Source organism: Adiantum capillus-veneris, chromosome 14 (assembly GCF_014529385.1).
Source record: "Adiantum capillus-veneris isolate H3 chromosome 14, ASM1452938v2, whole genome shotgun sequence".
In the NCBI taxonomy this organism is placed as follows: domain Eukaryota; kingdom Viridiplantae; phylum Streptophyta; class Polypodiopsida; order Polypodiales; family Pteridaceae; genus Adiantum; species Adiantum capillus-veneris.
This window is the reverse complement of record NC_140944.1, coordinates 2903473-2918853: the sequence shown is the minus strand read 5'-3', so window position 1 is coordinate 2918853 and position 15381 is coordinate 2903473. Positions and strand designations below refer to the sequence as shown.

Here is a 15381-nt window from a genome sequence, read left to right as displayed (position 1 = left end):
TTTTATGCATATGTGAGCATCGATTTTGATGTGATTGATCATGCTTTTGAGCATTGTGTAGTGGTCGAGTTATCTCCCACTTTGTTGCCAGTTTGGCATGGTTTATGGTTGAGATTGTACTTGAGGTTTTGCTCAGTTTACAGGGGAGATTCTGTCAAATTTTTCCCTGATTTCTCACCATACTTTGGTTCTTAGCCATTCACTTATGGTTGCAGATATGTGTGACAGTGAGAGACGACGGTCTTGTTCTTGCCGATACTTGCGTTGTTGGCATTGTGGTCACACATGGCACATTAGACGTCATTGTTTCAGATGTATGAGACAACAATGGAGATGTATGTGTGATGCAGATATGGATTTGACACAGGTTAGAGAGGCAGTCCCAGTGGCAGTCTATGCCAGTGACGGTGATGTCACGCTTGCCTCCAGTGTACCTCTTGCAGATTTGTCTATGGTTAGCACACTTTCTCCATAATGATTACTAGATAGCGATGTTGCTTTCCATGTCACACCATGTCGTACGTGGTTTAGCACATTTTCTAGTGGGAGACTTGGTTGTGTGCACTTGGCCGATGGTTTGGCATGTGACATAGAGGGTGCAGGAGATGTTTGTTTGTCTTTGCCTAGTGGTGCAACATACACGCTATGTCATGTGCGCTATGTTCCTCAGCTAAGACAAAGCTTGATCTCAATGAGACAGCTGGAAAATTTTGGTTGTCATGTATTGCTTAGAGAGCAGTCTTTCTAGATGCATTGCGGTTCATTAGTGATCGCTAGAAAAGCCTGCAGCGGCCTGGTATATCCTATGCACGTGTCTGAGGTTCGAGACAGTGTAGTCTCAGTTTTGTTGCAACCATGTTTGGAGCGAGAGATGAGGTGTGTCTCTTTTGCGGATGTGATGCATGGAGAGCAGGCTATGCATTTGTCTTGTGGTGACGTTCACACAGACAATGGTATCTCTGGGGATGCACATCTTGGTCAGTCATCATTTGAGATGACATCAGTTGAGCCAGAGACCGATGCATTGTTTTATGATGCATCTGATACATTTGAGGGTGACAGTGTCCTTCAAGAAGCTGAGTGTGACTGCAGTGGTGGTGAGTTATGATTTTACAGTCATTCTCAGTAGATATGCCTTTGCCAAACAATGCTGACATGGTGATGCATAGTCAGGTGGTTCCTGATGAGGATGCATATGGCATTGAGGTTGCTAACAGGGATAGGTTGGCACATATAGTGCATGTTTTGTGGGCTTTTGGGTCTCTCATGTCTGACCTTTTGGTCTCGAGACCTGACCTTGCTTATGTGGTTGGTGCATTTGCAGTGGGAGTTGTCAGTCGTGCAATGACTCACATTGGCATTGTGCATTGTGAAGCCATGCAGGTCATCACTCGATACCTGCATGCAAGGTGTCATCATGGCTCTGGTCCTAGTGGTATGCATGTTGCATCTACACTAGAGCGTGTTTGGAGTGAGCCAATGGGCATAGGTAGAGAGCCGTCTTCTCTCACCTCTTGTATATACTAGTTGTAGACTAGTCTTCTCGCCACTTATCTGCACACAGCCTTTACTGGGAGAATGTTAGGTAAAGGTGGTGTGCCTCACCGTGCTTTGCTCGTGTCCGTCGGCCAGTGGCCGACTGTCCACATTTAAATTCTTATTCTTTATACATACAAAGAATAAGGAGCTCTAACTCAGATTCTCACATTGTACCCCACATCCTGTCTCTCTCTCTCTCTCTCTCTCTCTCTCTCTCTCTCTCTCTCTCTCTCTCTCTCTCTCTCTCTCTCTCTCTCTCTCTCTCTCTCTCTCTCTCTCTCCTTTGCACTCTCTGCACGTGCACCACATTCATGCACTCACATAGGTCACCTGCAAACTTCTCTGTGGAAAAATTGCGATACGATCTGGTTAAACACAACAAGTGAATTTTTAGTCGTGATTGTAGTCAAATAGCAAGTCAAGCATGCAAAATAGCATCAAAAAAAAATTTGTAGCTTAAAAGCCTTGGTGGCTCTGCTGCTGCAGTGCTGCAAAAAAGACAGAAAAGCTCTCTCCTTTTCATGGGCGGCTGCTCATTTTCTTTGATTACGAGTAGCTGGTGGACAAAAGAAACACCACAGCGACAGAGTAGCAAAGTAGAAGAAGTAGAAAGCACAACTTTGCAAAGTTGTGGAGAACTCTTGTAGACAGAAATAGTGGCCTCAAAGCAACTAGTAATGTGAGGACAAAGAATGTTGAGCTCTATATTTTGCACCATAATGACCGATTGTCAAAATATTTTGACCATTGATTATTGATATGTAAAATGTTTTTTGTTTGAAATGTCATCTCTTGGCATACATTGAACGTAGGGTATATCCAATAGGGGATAGGGCAAAGAAGCTATTGATTGTTTTTAACAAATGCCTCTCTCTCTCTCTCTCTCTCTCTCTCTCTCTCTCTCTCTCTCTCTCTCTCTGTGCAATCACCTATGCTTGCAACAATTGAGGACAAATACTTCAAGAACATGACAATTAGTATGTATATCAAGTGTAGATCCCTTTTGAGAAAGGTTATGTCTGGCATCGGTGAGGCTAAAACGTAGGCTAGAAATATTTAGGTTGTGGTCATTGGATGCAAAGTGAGGGTCTCTCTACAAATTTGGGCACCTATGCTTGAAGCTTGAATATGTGTAGCATTTACTCAGATGCCAACCTGGGGGAACCTATCCACAATTAGGTTATTGGTTAGGGAGTGTTGAAGGAAGACGATGTGCTTGATAGTGCCTTGGTTGATTAGTATGCCAGAAGTGGTGTACTTACAAAAACACAAAAAGTTCCTGGGAGTTTCATGTCTTTGAATGGCCATGTTTTGGAATGGCATCTTGGAATGTAGTGACTGCAAGCTATGTGCAATTAGAAAATGGATCTATAGGATTTGATGAATGCAAAGTGAGGGCCTCTCTTTTGATGCAATAACCTATGGTTGCATCTTGAAGGTAGGATAGATTATGGAACGTCATCTCTTTGAATGCATTGATTGCAGGTTAGTCCAACCTTTCATTAGATGTGAAGTGAGGGCCTCTCAAATCTTCATCACCTATGCCAATCTTTCTGTTTGAAATGTTGTATTTTGGAATGCATCATATGCAGGGTATGTCCAACAAGGAAGGGCAAAGAACTCTAAACTATTCCACAATAGCCTATTTTGTATGTGTTCTCTTGGTGCACATTTATTGTAGGGCATGTCTCGAAATTGGATCATCTATGCCCGGAGGATTCACTATTACCTATGAGGGGACGTCAACTATGAGAAACCCTTGAGCCAAAACCCCCCTATAAATTGAAAGCATGACCTTTGCAAAAGAAGCTAAATGATGCATAACTTTGCAAAGAACTCCAACTCACATGATCATTGGCAAGAACTTCTCCATGACTACCTCAGCTTCTTTGAGATGCCTCTCACATGACATGCACATGTGTTCAACACAGATCAAACCTACTTGCTTTGAGTATGTGTTTCTAACTAGACATGAAAGAGATATAGGAAATCTCAAATAATCGACTACATGGACTATACACTTATAATATAAGTTACTAAAATTGTGAATGTAAGCACTAACCAAAATTAAGTACTTGCAAAATTCAGCATGACCAGCCCAAACATAGGTGCAACTCAAGAAATTTAGTTTTCAACCATCACAAAGGTTGAGACTATACAAACATGTGCACTTAAAAAATTTCAAAGACACCATGTAATACAACATTTCAAACATGTGCACTTATAAACATTTCAAAGAAACCATGTAATACAACTCACAAACACATCATAAATAGTCCTAAACAAGCTAGCACCCCTATAATGAGAGAAATAAGTTTCTTGCAACATGCATACTTGTGATTTGGGGGACATCAAATAGCAATTTTTGTCTATTATCACTTGACAACAAGAGCAAGGAGATGACTTTAAAAGTTCTACTTTTTTCCCTTGTTCTCTAAGGTAAACGAGAGCTTGATGTTGCTGATGTTGATGCTTGCGGGGCGTCAAAAAAGGTGTAGATCAAAAGTTAGATGCCTTGATGCACCTTGCATGTGGGGAGATGTATCACGTAAAAGAGTGTATGTCTTCTCTTGAAAAGGAAAAGAGCAGTATTTTGATGAAATATATTGATAGCACTAAATCAACTTTACAAAAGATAAAGGAAAGCAACAAAAAACTTAAAAGGGAGTAAAAACCACCCAGAAATGATGTCTGTAAAGAAAGCAAAGACAGAGTCAGGAGGGGATGCCACGACTGCATGCCTTTTTGTAACTTGTTGCTACTACAAACCTCCCTCTTTAGCTTCTAGGTGTTCCTCATCTTCAACATCCGCATTTGCTACTTGTTAGCCCCATCTACCTCACATTGTGCTGCTTGTGGTAGTGATGTGTGTGAACACACTTAGGACCGTCGAGGCATTTTTTCCCTCACTAAGATGTTTTTTCCCCGTGCATTGTATATACGTCCATCACTCTAGGGCTAACTTATATTTCCATAGCACACTAAGTAATACACTCTCTATTGTGTGCCTTGAGCTTCCTTCATCTTCTCCAAGTTGTATGTGTTTTCCTGCAACCCTAATTCCAACAATTGGTAACAGAGCAGGTTGCATCCTCTCAGGCTTAATCACCAGCAAATCCAACAGACGCTTGCTCACTTTCTCCAATTTTTGTGAGATTTGGCGAGAGTTTGTCGTTCGACAAATATTAAATCTCGAAGAGCCTAGTCTGCTTAGATGTTTGATTTCGGCTCATTTTGGCCTCCGATTCCACTGCTGCTGCAGGAAGTATTGTGCATGCTATTTTGTCATTTTTTACAAAAAATTTGTCAGTGCCATTTTTTGCATAACATGTTCCTTATAGTCTTCTACGGTTTGTGCTATATAGCACGTTTTGTTCTCGCTTTGTTTCTCCTCTTTCGGGCAGTTCTCACATCACGCGCATGCATTTTCTATGGCCAACAACAACACAGATGTGTTCAAGATGTTTTGCTGCTGAGGACAGATTGGATGGGGAAAATGACCTTATGTGGGCTTACATAATGCAGCATGTTCTTGTGTCAAAGGTTGTTTGGAATATTGTGCAGGGCATTGATGTACGTCCTAGTTCAGAGGATGAAGGCGATGTTGAGGATGTTACAGGTCTTGCTGCAAAGGATTGTTGTTGTTAGAGTTGGTTTGTCTACGAAAAAACAAGCTCGTTGGGATGTAAAAGATGCACGGTCTCATGCATTGATTGTGTTTTCTGTGAAGCGCACTATTACTCCTCACATTCGTTCAACAAAATCTGCAAAACAGGCTTGGGATATTCTGGCTGGTCTTAATGCAAGTCGCAATGAGGCTAAAAGTGCATTGTTGTGTAAAGAGCTGGAATCAAAGACTATGCATGAGGTAGATGACATGGACACTTTCCTTGCTGGTGTCAAGGATATCAATAAGCAACTTATTTATGCAGGTGCAGTCATTTCAAACAGTTCCCTTGTGCAGACTATTATTGATGCCTTGCCAAATTCTTACCAAACTTTTGCTAGTACTTGGAGACTTATGACCCAAGGAAATCCTGAAGTTGTCAAGTTTGATGCATTATGCACATTGTTGTTGCAAGAGTCACTTTTTAGAAAAAACAAGACAAGACTGTGTGCAGTTGAACATGCTTTTATTGATGCTCAAAGAAAAGGTGGTAATAGTAATACAAGCACTTCTCATGGTTCTTCTGTGAGTGGAAAATCACACGTTACTAATGCTCCTGCTGACAGCAATTTGTTTGGAAATTTTGGTGATTGGGAAAGAAGAAGATGCGTTGCAATTATTGTAAAGCTAATGATCACTTGATCAAGCAGTGTCCTAAGTTAAGGGCCAAAGAGGCTAAGAAGAAAGAGGCTGGTTCCACTACAAATGCAGCTATTGTTGAGTCTTTTGTGAAAAGAAAGTGTGATGTTGATGTTTATGTAGAATGGGCATTTAGTGCAGAGTGCACTTATAATCTTGTTGTCCATGATGCATGCATGTCAGTTGCTACAGATTCACATGTGTGATATTTTGACAGTGGTGCTACAAAGCACATTACCTCACATCGTAATTTTTTCACCTCTCTTGAGTCTATCCCTCATGGAAATTCAGTTACTTGTGCCAATAATGCCTCTTATCTAGTTTAGAGAGTTGGAAAGATTGTGCTTACTACTGCAAATGGAAATTCTTTTACACTTGTTGATGCACTTTATGTACATGGGATCAAGAAGAATCTTTTGTCTGTATCTGCACTTGCTAGACTTGGTCTTGTAGTCAAATTTGTGGATGACAAATGTACAGTACATGATCTTAGTTTTGGTGATAAAGTTGTTTCATTTGTCATTTTATGCCGTGGGCTTTAAGTGTGGGCAGAATTTTGCAAACGCAATTGTGGATTCTAAGGCTATTTCAGATATAAAACATTGGCATGCACATTTTGGTCATCTAAATTTTTTCAATTTATTGCGTTTGCAAAAATCTGATATGGTTGCTTCTTTTCCGCCTCTTGAAACACCAGTCAAGCATGTCTATGAAGGCTGTATTTTGGGTAAGATGCAACATCCTAAGTTTCCAAAGGATGGTTCAATTAGGGCCACATGCAGGTTGCAACTTGTGCATAGTGATGTTTGTGGGCCCATGCAAACTCCATCCTTGGGCAATTACCTTTACTTGGTGACTTCTTTTGATGATTGCTCCAGTCATGCATCGGTATATCTGCTTAAATTAAAGTCCGTAGTATTTATGTGCTTCAAACAATTTTTAGCTATGGCTGAAAATGTCTCAAAATCTACTATGGGCACCCTCCATTCTCCGATTGAGGGGGAGAGTATATGTCTCATGAATTTAATGCATTTTTGGCTACTTGTGGTATAAAATACCAATGTATAGTGCCTTATACGCCTCAGCAAAATGATTTTGCTGAGAGGAAAAACAGGTCACTTACAAAAATGGCACGATGTATGGTTAAAAGTCAAGCTTTGCCGCAGTGGCTTAAGGCCATCATGTGTGCCACTTATGTACTTAATAGGTGTCCTATGAAAGATTTGTAGTCTATGAATCCATATGAAGCTTGTATGGCATGATAGAAAGCCTTCTATTGAGTACATGCGTGTTTTTGGCTATTTGGCACATGCTTTGGTGCCACAAATAGCGCAAAAAATTGGATGATAAGGCTGTCAAATATAATTTTGTTGGTTATTGTGCTTAAATCAAAGGCTACAGGTTGTATCATCCACAAACAAAGCGTATTCTAGTTTCACGAGATGTTGTGTTTTTGGAAGATTCTGTTGAGCCCATGTTGTCATGTACTAGAGACAACAATGTAAGCTCACATGACATTTACGACACTTTGTTGCCTCTTTTTAGTGGTGGAAATCAAATGTAAATTCCAATGAGGCAAATGTACAGCCTATGGCAGTTTCTAAAAATATTACAGATCAGCCTATTATTGATGCAGATGTACATGATGTACTTATGTACTTGATGAGGAAAGGACTGAAAATGAGCAGGCTAGCACTTATAGAAAATGACATAGGACTTTATGTGATTTTCCTCCTGGAAAAAAGTCCATTGGTACGAAGTGGGTTTACAAGTTGAAATGCAAGCCGGATGGTGAGATTGATTTCTAAGGCTTGACTTTTTGCAAAGGGTTATGTACAACAAAAAGGCATAGATTATGAAGAAACTTTTTCTTCCACTTTTTATATGACTACTGTGCGTTTTCTATGTGCATTGGCAGCTCATTTTGGTTGCGATGTACATCAATCAGACATTGTTACTTCTTTCTTGAATGTTGACAATTTGAGGAAGTTTATGTAACACAGCCTTGCGATTTTTTCAAGAAAGGACAAGAGGATAAAGTATGCAAATGTAACAAAGCTTTGTATGGGTTGAAGCAATCTCCTCGTGCTTCGTATGAGAAGGCTGACACTCATTTGTTCAAACAAGGCTTTCATAACAGTCCACTAGGCTATTGGAATGTACTTGCAGGCATACTTGCTACAAGGATATGTCTAGCATGGGAAGGGCAAAGAAGATTTAGGTTGTTTTGGTTGTATGGAAAGTGAGGTCATCTCTCCAAGTTTGATACCTATGATTGCATCTTGAAAGCCTTATGCATTACATAAGATGCTGACTTGGGTGAGAAGTGTATAGTGAAATTATGGATTAGGAACTATCAAAAATATGTGTTGTGCTTAGGAATTCTTTGGTAAATAGGTATGACAAGTGTGGGTGTACTCACAAAAGGAGAGAAAGTGCTCAAGAGAAGCTTCCTATTTGCAACATCATCTCTTGGTAAGAATTACTTGGAGGGTTTGTCCAAAAAGGCGGGGTGATGGAGCTCTAGGCTATTTGTTTGGCAATCAACAGCATGCTTTGGATGCATGAAGGTAGCATGAAGCTCACCATCAATGCCAAACTCATGACACAAATCTATTGCTGCTGAGAAACATGGGCAAAAACTTGTGTGTGTGTGTGTGTGTGTGTGTGTGTGTGTGTGTGTTTCAAATACACACACATGATGTCGTTCATCAACAAGTCAGACTCGTCCCTCACACGACACACTCATAAACATGCACCACACACATGAGGCAGGTCTAGCTATCCTCTAGAACACACACACACACACACATGAGGCAGGTCTAGCTATCCTCTAGAACACACACACACACACACACACACACACATGCACACACACGCACATGGAATCATGAGTAACCTTGATGCTTGAAGACTATGGGTGGAAACTAAAAATCCACAAGATTGTTGAGGGGAAACTTTTGTAGGCAGTGGATTAGGTTGAATGTGGGGAAAGCAAGCTCATGTTATGAGAAGTTAAGCACTCAAGTAGGGTATGATGCTCACACCCTCAAATTTTCAAGGAATATAATGAGCATACATGAAGGTACTCTTCCACAGTGCCTCAACACCACTTTCCACATTGAAAGGACTTAGATCTAAGTCAAACTGCTATATTGTAGAATATGGGTTAGGGATAGGTAATGATATGCACTATTACTATATCTTGCTCACAAGAAAGATGCAAGTAAGCAAGCAAGAAATGGAGGAAAAACATCGAGTCCAATTGATGAAGCCAATTCTAGAACCCACTCCACTCTCAAGTAAAGAATTATGATTACATTGACTATTATGAGCCTTATTTACTAACTTATTTGGATTGTATCTTGGTTGCATCACTAGCCCAAGGTAGACCAAAAAGATAACTCTCTCTCTCTCTCTCTCTCTCTCTCTCTCTCTCTCTCTCTCTCTCTCTCTCTCTCTCTCTCTCCATCCACCCTTAATAGAAGAGTAGTCATAGGTCCATCAAACAAGGGCTAGCAACTCATAAGTAATGTGTGACTCTTAAACCTATCAAAACAATCAAAGGGTGTGAAACTTATAATGTATGAGAAGGTCCCAAGCTTGGTATGAAAGAATGATTTGCAACTTCTTACATATATGCATGTTTGTGATAATCTATCAGGAGGCAATGTCATGCATCACTTTTATAAATGCAGTTGCCTTTATATATGTAGAAGGATATCATTAATTTTTTTCACCTTGAAGGGATAAGAGCAGAGACCATATTTTTTGGATGTAGCAACACGTGCGTCACAGACTAGTAATGAAGAGATGATATCCATTGAGCATTGAGGAACATCCCACCCAGAAAGCTCTCAAATTTTCCAAAGTTCTTAAAACAAAAATAATGGAGAGAGGTTATAAACTTATGAGATGTTAATATTTGTGCAGATTGATCACCATTAGTAGTTGCAATTGACTCTCTCTCTCTCTCTCTCTCTCTCTCTCTCTCTCTCTCTCACACACACACACACACACACACACACACACACACACACACACACACACACACGAGTATGCACATTTTTATCCATTATGCACATTTGGGTGAAGCACGCAAACAATGAGTGATAGCCACAAGGTGATTTTTTCTTCACTTGTAAAATACATTTTTACTTCACACTATTTGCTAACATTTAACTTTTTCGTTTTTGCTAAAAACTTCATCCACCAAGAGGCATATAGTGGAACAAGCTAAGATGATAGATTCAATCTTCTTACTACTTGTCTCAATACCCATAACATGGTTTTTATCTTACAATCACCTACGGGGAAGCACATTAGGGATGCAGTTACCACGGACCTTATGCACACATTGAGAAATGTGGTTAGTGAAGATGGCATGCAACTAGCTTGTGATGAGGCTAGGATCAACACAAAACCTACAAGGCTATTTTTCAACTGCTAAAGGATGCCCTGAGAGAGCATGGCATTGTGGAGAACCTATTTCTCGTTCTGCACAAGGTCAACCTTGCAAAGAAGGCCACAAACAAAGATGTGTTCTCCCGCATTGGGGCATACCTACACATTGAGGACACAATGCCAGCTTCACTTTGTGCTTCATGCACACCTAAGGCAAGGGGAAAAGGTAGGAAAAACTCCATAAAACCTTTGGAGAAGGACTTATCTTACACAATGTGGAACAATTTTTTTTTGGACCTTACAAGGCTTCAACAAACTATGCTTAGATTCTACGAGTTACCTCAAGAAGGTGATACGATATACTTCTTTCTATTGTTTGTGTTCTTCTTATCATAGATTGGTTGTGTGAAAAAACCAGTTAACACGATATAGATTGGTCTTTTCACACGATATACTTCTTATCATAGATTGGTTGTGTGAAAAAACCAATTGATCACGATATAGATTGGTTTTTTCACATGATATACTTCTTTCTTCTGGTTGTGTTCAGTTGGTTGTGTTCTTCTTTTGGTTGCACAATAATCCAAGATTGCAAGGGAAGTGTGCAAAATGAGTTGTCAAGAGCACAACAACAAGTGGAAAATGTCAGAAGGCCCCATCAAGCATGCTTCATGGTGCCAATGTAGGGTGCAGCAAGGGTCAAGGTGGATTGAGTGCTAGTGACTACACGTGAATGCAGGGTTCAACTCTTCTTTACATATTTTTTCATTAAAGTTTGGGGCACCCTTTTAAAAAGTAATATCTTTTTGTAAAAAATATAGTGTGAATGGGCCTTTTAAAATGGGAGCTTATAGATATTAGATCCACTCATTAGTCACTTATTTCTTCTGCAAAGGAGGCGAGCTCTTACCATACCCAATGGCAAGCACCAAATAAACCTCTAAAGAGAATCCACCTGCCAATAGAAACACTCTCCAAGGATGCAAGAATCTGGTGTTGCTAAAAGGCACAAGGAAATGCCCGTGAACACCTGGCTGTTCTTGGAACTCTTCAGGCACTGGGCAAGGTAGTCGGGCGCAAGAGTCATTACGGGCAAAAGACTGGCAGTGGGCACAGAAGGAGCACCAGCAAAGGGAGCAAAAACCACGACATAGAGTTAAGAAACGCGTCGAGCATTGGTAAGAAGAAGAGAGACCACCATCATCAGAGAGTGATAGAGAATAGACGCCACGCCACCAATCACAAGCACGATCATCTAGAGCTTGAGTGATGCATACAAATAGTGAGTCAGAGACAGATCCACCATGGCAACGTGGTGAGATACCGCCCTCTCTTTGGGTTTGTGGCCAATTGCAAACTCTCTCTCTCTCTCTCTCTCTCTCTCTCCACCCCCCTTGCCCAAACTCTATAATTGTGATTATTTATGTTCTCTTTGTTGACTCAAACTTTTAGCAATTTTATCAAGATTGTAGCGTTTTAGTATTGTGCATTTTGCATGGTAGGTATTCTAGAGCTAGATGAGGGTGAGAAAGCTCCTAGCTATTTTTGTCTTTTTTGAATAAACATGATGAAGATTCGATTGAAAAAGAAAAAAAAGTACAACCACTCTCAAAGGTAGGAAAAGAGGCTTCCCTTTTACATCTGAAGAGTTAATGTCTTCACTCATAATAAAACTCTCTCTGAATGGGAAGCAAGGCTTACTGTCAAGATGGAATCATCTATGCTTGCAATCTTGAAGGCATGTGAAATATTGTTTTTCTATGTAAATTGTTAAGACATGTAAATACTAACATTGTGAAAGATGTTGACTAGATGTACTATCTCTAACCAAGCCAAGAAACATTGTGCAAGATGTTGACTAGATGCGCTATCTCTAACCAAGCCAAGAAACATTGGATTGTTTTAGGTGAATGTGAATGTTTTGACTCCATATGAAGCCAATTATTAAGGCTATGCCCAATTAGGTCCAAGATGTGTGTGTGTGTGTGTGTGTGTGTGTGTGTGTGTGTGTGTGTGTGTGTGAGAGAGAGAGAGAGAGAGAGAGAGAGAAGGAAGGTGTCGTGAGTTTGGGGGGTACGAGATGGTTCGATTGCACTAGACATTTGGATTCAAACAGGCAATGCACAACTATAGAAAGAGGAAAGGATGAGGAATATGATATTCATGGTTGGTGATATCAAAGAAATCATAGCACTTTCAATATTTGAAGTTGCACATATACAAGTTGAAAAGCATAAACACTAGGACACTCTGCTGTGGAAATTGGGGGGGTTTAAAATTTTAGGGTTATTTTAGGAAATTGCAAAAATATAGGGATATAATGATAATTTTCCAAACCTATTTGTTTTCTTTGGGTACAAAGTGGCGAAGGTTCTTAAGGTTTTGCTTCATTTTTTTTAAAAAAAAATTACCAAAGACATCTTGCTTGAGCACAAATATATACATAGATATGCATCCATACCCTTCACTTATTTATTTTGAAAAATAGGAGTCTGCTGCCTAGTGAAGTATAAAATGGCCAAAGAATCCTTACATAGAGTTCAATTTTAGTATTTGGTAGGACTCCTTGAAAAAAAAAAAACATTTTTTTTGCCTTGGTTTCAAGGTCAACCGGATGGAAAATTGATATTTATGCCAAAATCCAAGTTTTACAAATACCACAAATTATAACTAAACTACCCAAGTTTTGACCTTGAAAATTAAGGTTGCATGGAACTAAAAATCATTTTTTTGTAAGATATCAACTCAAAAAAATCACACTACAGCCATGGATATGATCATCTTTTCTTCACCCTCCCTTGAAGGGTATCCACCCAATCCAAACGGCATGGGACATCTATTCAATATAGGATCGCCTACAATACAATCTTGACAATCAAAATATGCAGATCACAATAGCTACATGGAATCATGCAGCAGATCAAGAGGAAGGAAGCTAACTACAAGGAGTAAAAGATTTCAACTTGGTGCAAGCAAGAGGATGATTAAGGAAGTATTTGTGAAACATATGTATATGCATAAAGAGCCTCTCATCTTCATCTTGAGAACTCTAATGTCCCTCCATACTCACCAAATTGTAAGTGCGTCTTCATAGACTTGTATCATTCAAGCATAGAAGAATGGTAGCTTATGCAATTTGTGATCTTCTATATATTTTTCATGGATCCATTGGAAAGTGCGATTTGCTACCAAAGAAAAAAGACATACTATATATTTTTGTGTGTCTCCATTGGTAATAGTCTTAACATGGGGAGGAACAAAGAGTCTCTTATAGAGAATGACATGTTTGTTTAGGTAAAGTTCTATGTTTCATCTTGCTCCTTTGCAAGTGGAGAGTTATATTTAAGTTTTCGCAACATGATTTTAGCAGTGGAGAGTGCAATCTTCAAGCTCATGCACAAGTGAAAGCTACAAGTGCGAGATTTTTTAACGAGATCCAAAAATTCTTAAAGCCCAACATTGCAATCAAATAGATTACAATATTAATATTCATGCCTATCATTGTTTTTGTGGACTTCTTTTCCACTATACAAGTTAAAGGCTTTAGAACCACAAGTGTGTGACTCGTCCTTTGAATGATGGGGGGTGATCGGCATAGAAATGCGAGTGAGAGCAACAAAAATCAAGAGAGACAAAGAGGAAGAGAGAGAGTGCATTGCTATCTATCTTTTTAGCTTGCCAAAGAAACACTTCTATGCAGTAATCCATCTTTCTAAAAGGATAAAAACTTAAGAAATGTAGCAATACATTACATGAGTGCAAAGTCAAGTACATCCAATCAACATATGTTTAGTCATGACTCATGTATTGGATGCAAAGGAACCAAGATGCTCATAGAGATATGAGGATGGTGGGGGGCACTTTGGGGAGAGAGGGTAGTAGAACGACGAGAGAAAAAAAGGGATAGAGTTGCAAAAGCATTTGCACAGGGGAATAGCTCTCAGTGCCCGACCAAGCATGGATTTTAGGCTATGAGCCGGAATGCATCCAAAGGCACCTAGAGACTAGTGCTACCCCTAAATGGGTGTTATGAATAAAAGCGTACTCAAGAAAAATATAACATTGTGGAGGGTGAATATTTGTCTATACCAAGTTTCAGGAAGAGAGAGAGGGAGAATATAGTGGAGGGTGAAATAGAGTGCACAGAGACATGAGAAAATGACAATAGAGAATCTTTGAATGCCCCATCTAAATGAAATAGACAACCATGTATTAATGTAATGACAAAATCTAGGTATACCATAACATCAAAAAATTTATGACAAGATAACTAGAAGAGCACCGGACCCTGTGTAGGGATCGACTGGTCTACCCATCCACATCTGCTCTACTACGAATAGAGAGAATTTCACTTTGTCGAGAGTGAGCCAGAACACCTCCCACCTACCTGAGCCAAACATAGGTTGAGGCTGCTTCCCCTCCCTCCATGAACCCGAGCTTTAAAAGGATCCCAAGTACCGGTAGGTGGTAGGGTATCAACACCATTTATACCATTTTAGATGCCACGCCTCTTCGATGCCCAGCATAGGGTGTTTAGACAAAGCCAATGCAAAATCACCCGACGCATTAGCCGTGTAAGTCATTCAACCCTCGACGCACTAACCGTGTAGATGAGCCTAACAAAAGAAGAAGAAGAAGAAGATGAGCTGGATTCCACCATAAAAATCAAAACCATAATCCATGAGGGAATCTCAGCCTTTGACCACGAATCATTATTGTTGGGGTATAAAGCCCAATGTGGTCGCCCAGGTAAGTGGGCGGGCCGCCAGGTATGTACACATATTCTTTTGTAAAAACCTAATAAGAACTCACTATGCTCTACACATTACAGTAGAGAGAGTTCACCATATCGTCGTGCTCTTCTTCTCGCACTCTCTCTCGCGTCGCACTTCCGCTCGTACTCCTTCAACTGGTATCAAAGCTCAGATCGAGTCTCGGGGCAGCACTGCAGGAGGCTACAGCCACCAGCTCAGATTGGAGTGAAATTCGACAGGCGAAGACACGGCCCCAAATCTTGTGGGAGATCTCGAAGGGCTTGGTGTTGTCAGAATTTCATTCTGAGGTCATCTCGGCCACCGTTCGGCTTCGAGAAAGGTCTGCGCAGGCCATTTTCGACTACGTGGTCTAAGCGA

The 15381-nt window shown here is 40.2% G+C and overlaps 1 protein-coding gene across 1 annotated transcript; it reads left to right on the top strand.

Annotated features, from left to right (window-relative positions):
• Positions 1–205: 205 nt before the first annotated feature.
• LOC147441811 (uncharacterized) lies at positions 206–748 on the top strand. Its single transcript, XM_086529888.1, is given in 1 exon segment — positions 206–748. A coding segment is annotated over 1 exon segment (543 nt).
• Positions 749–15381: the final 14633 nt, after the last annotated feature.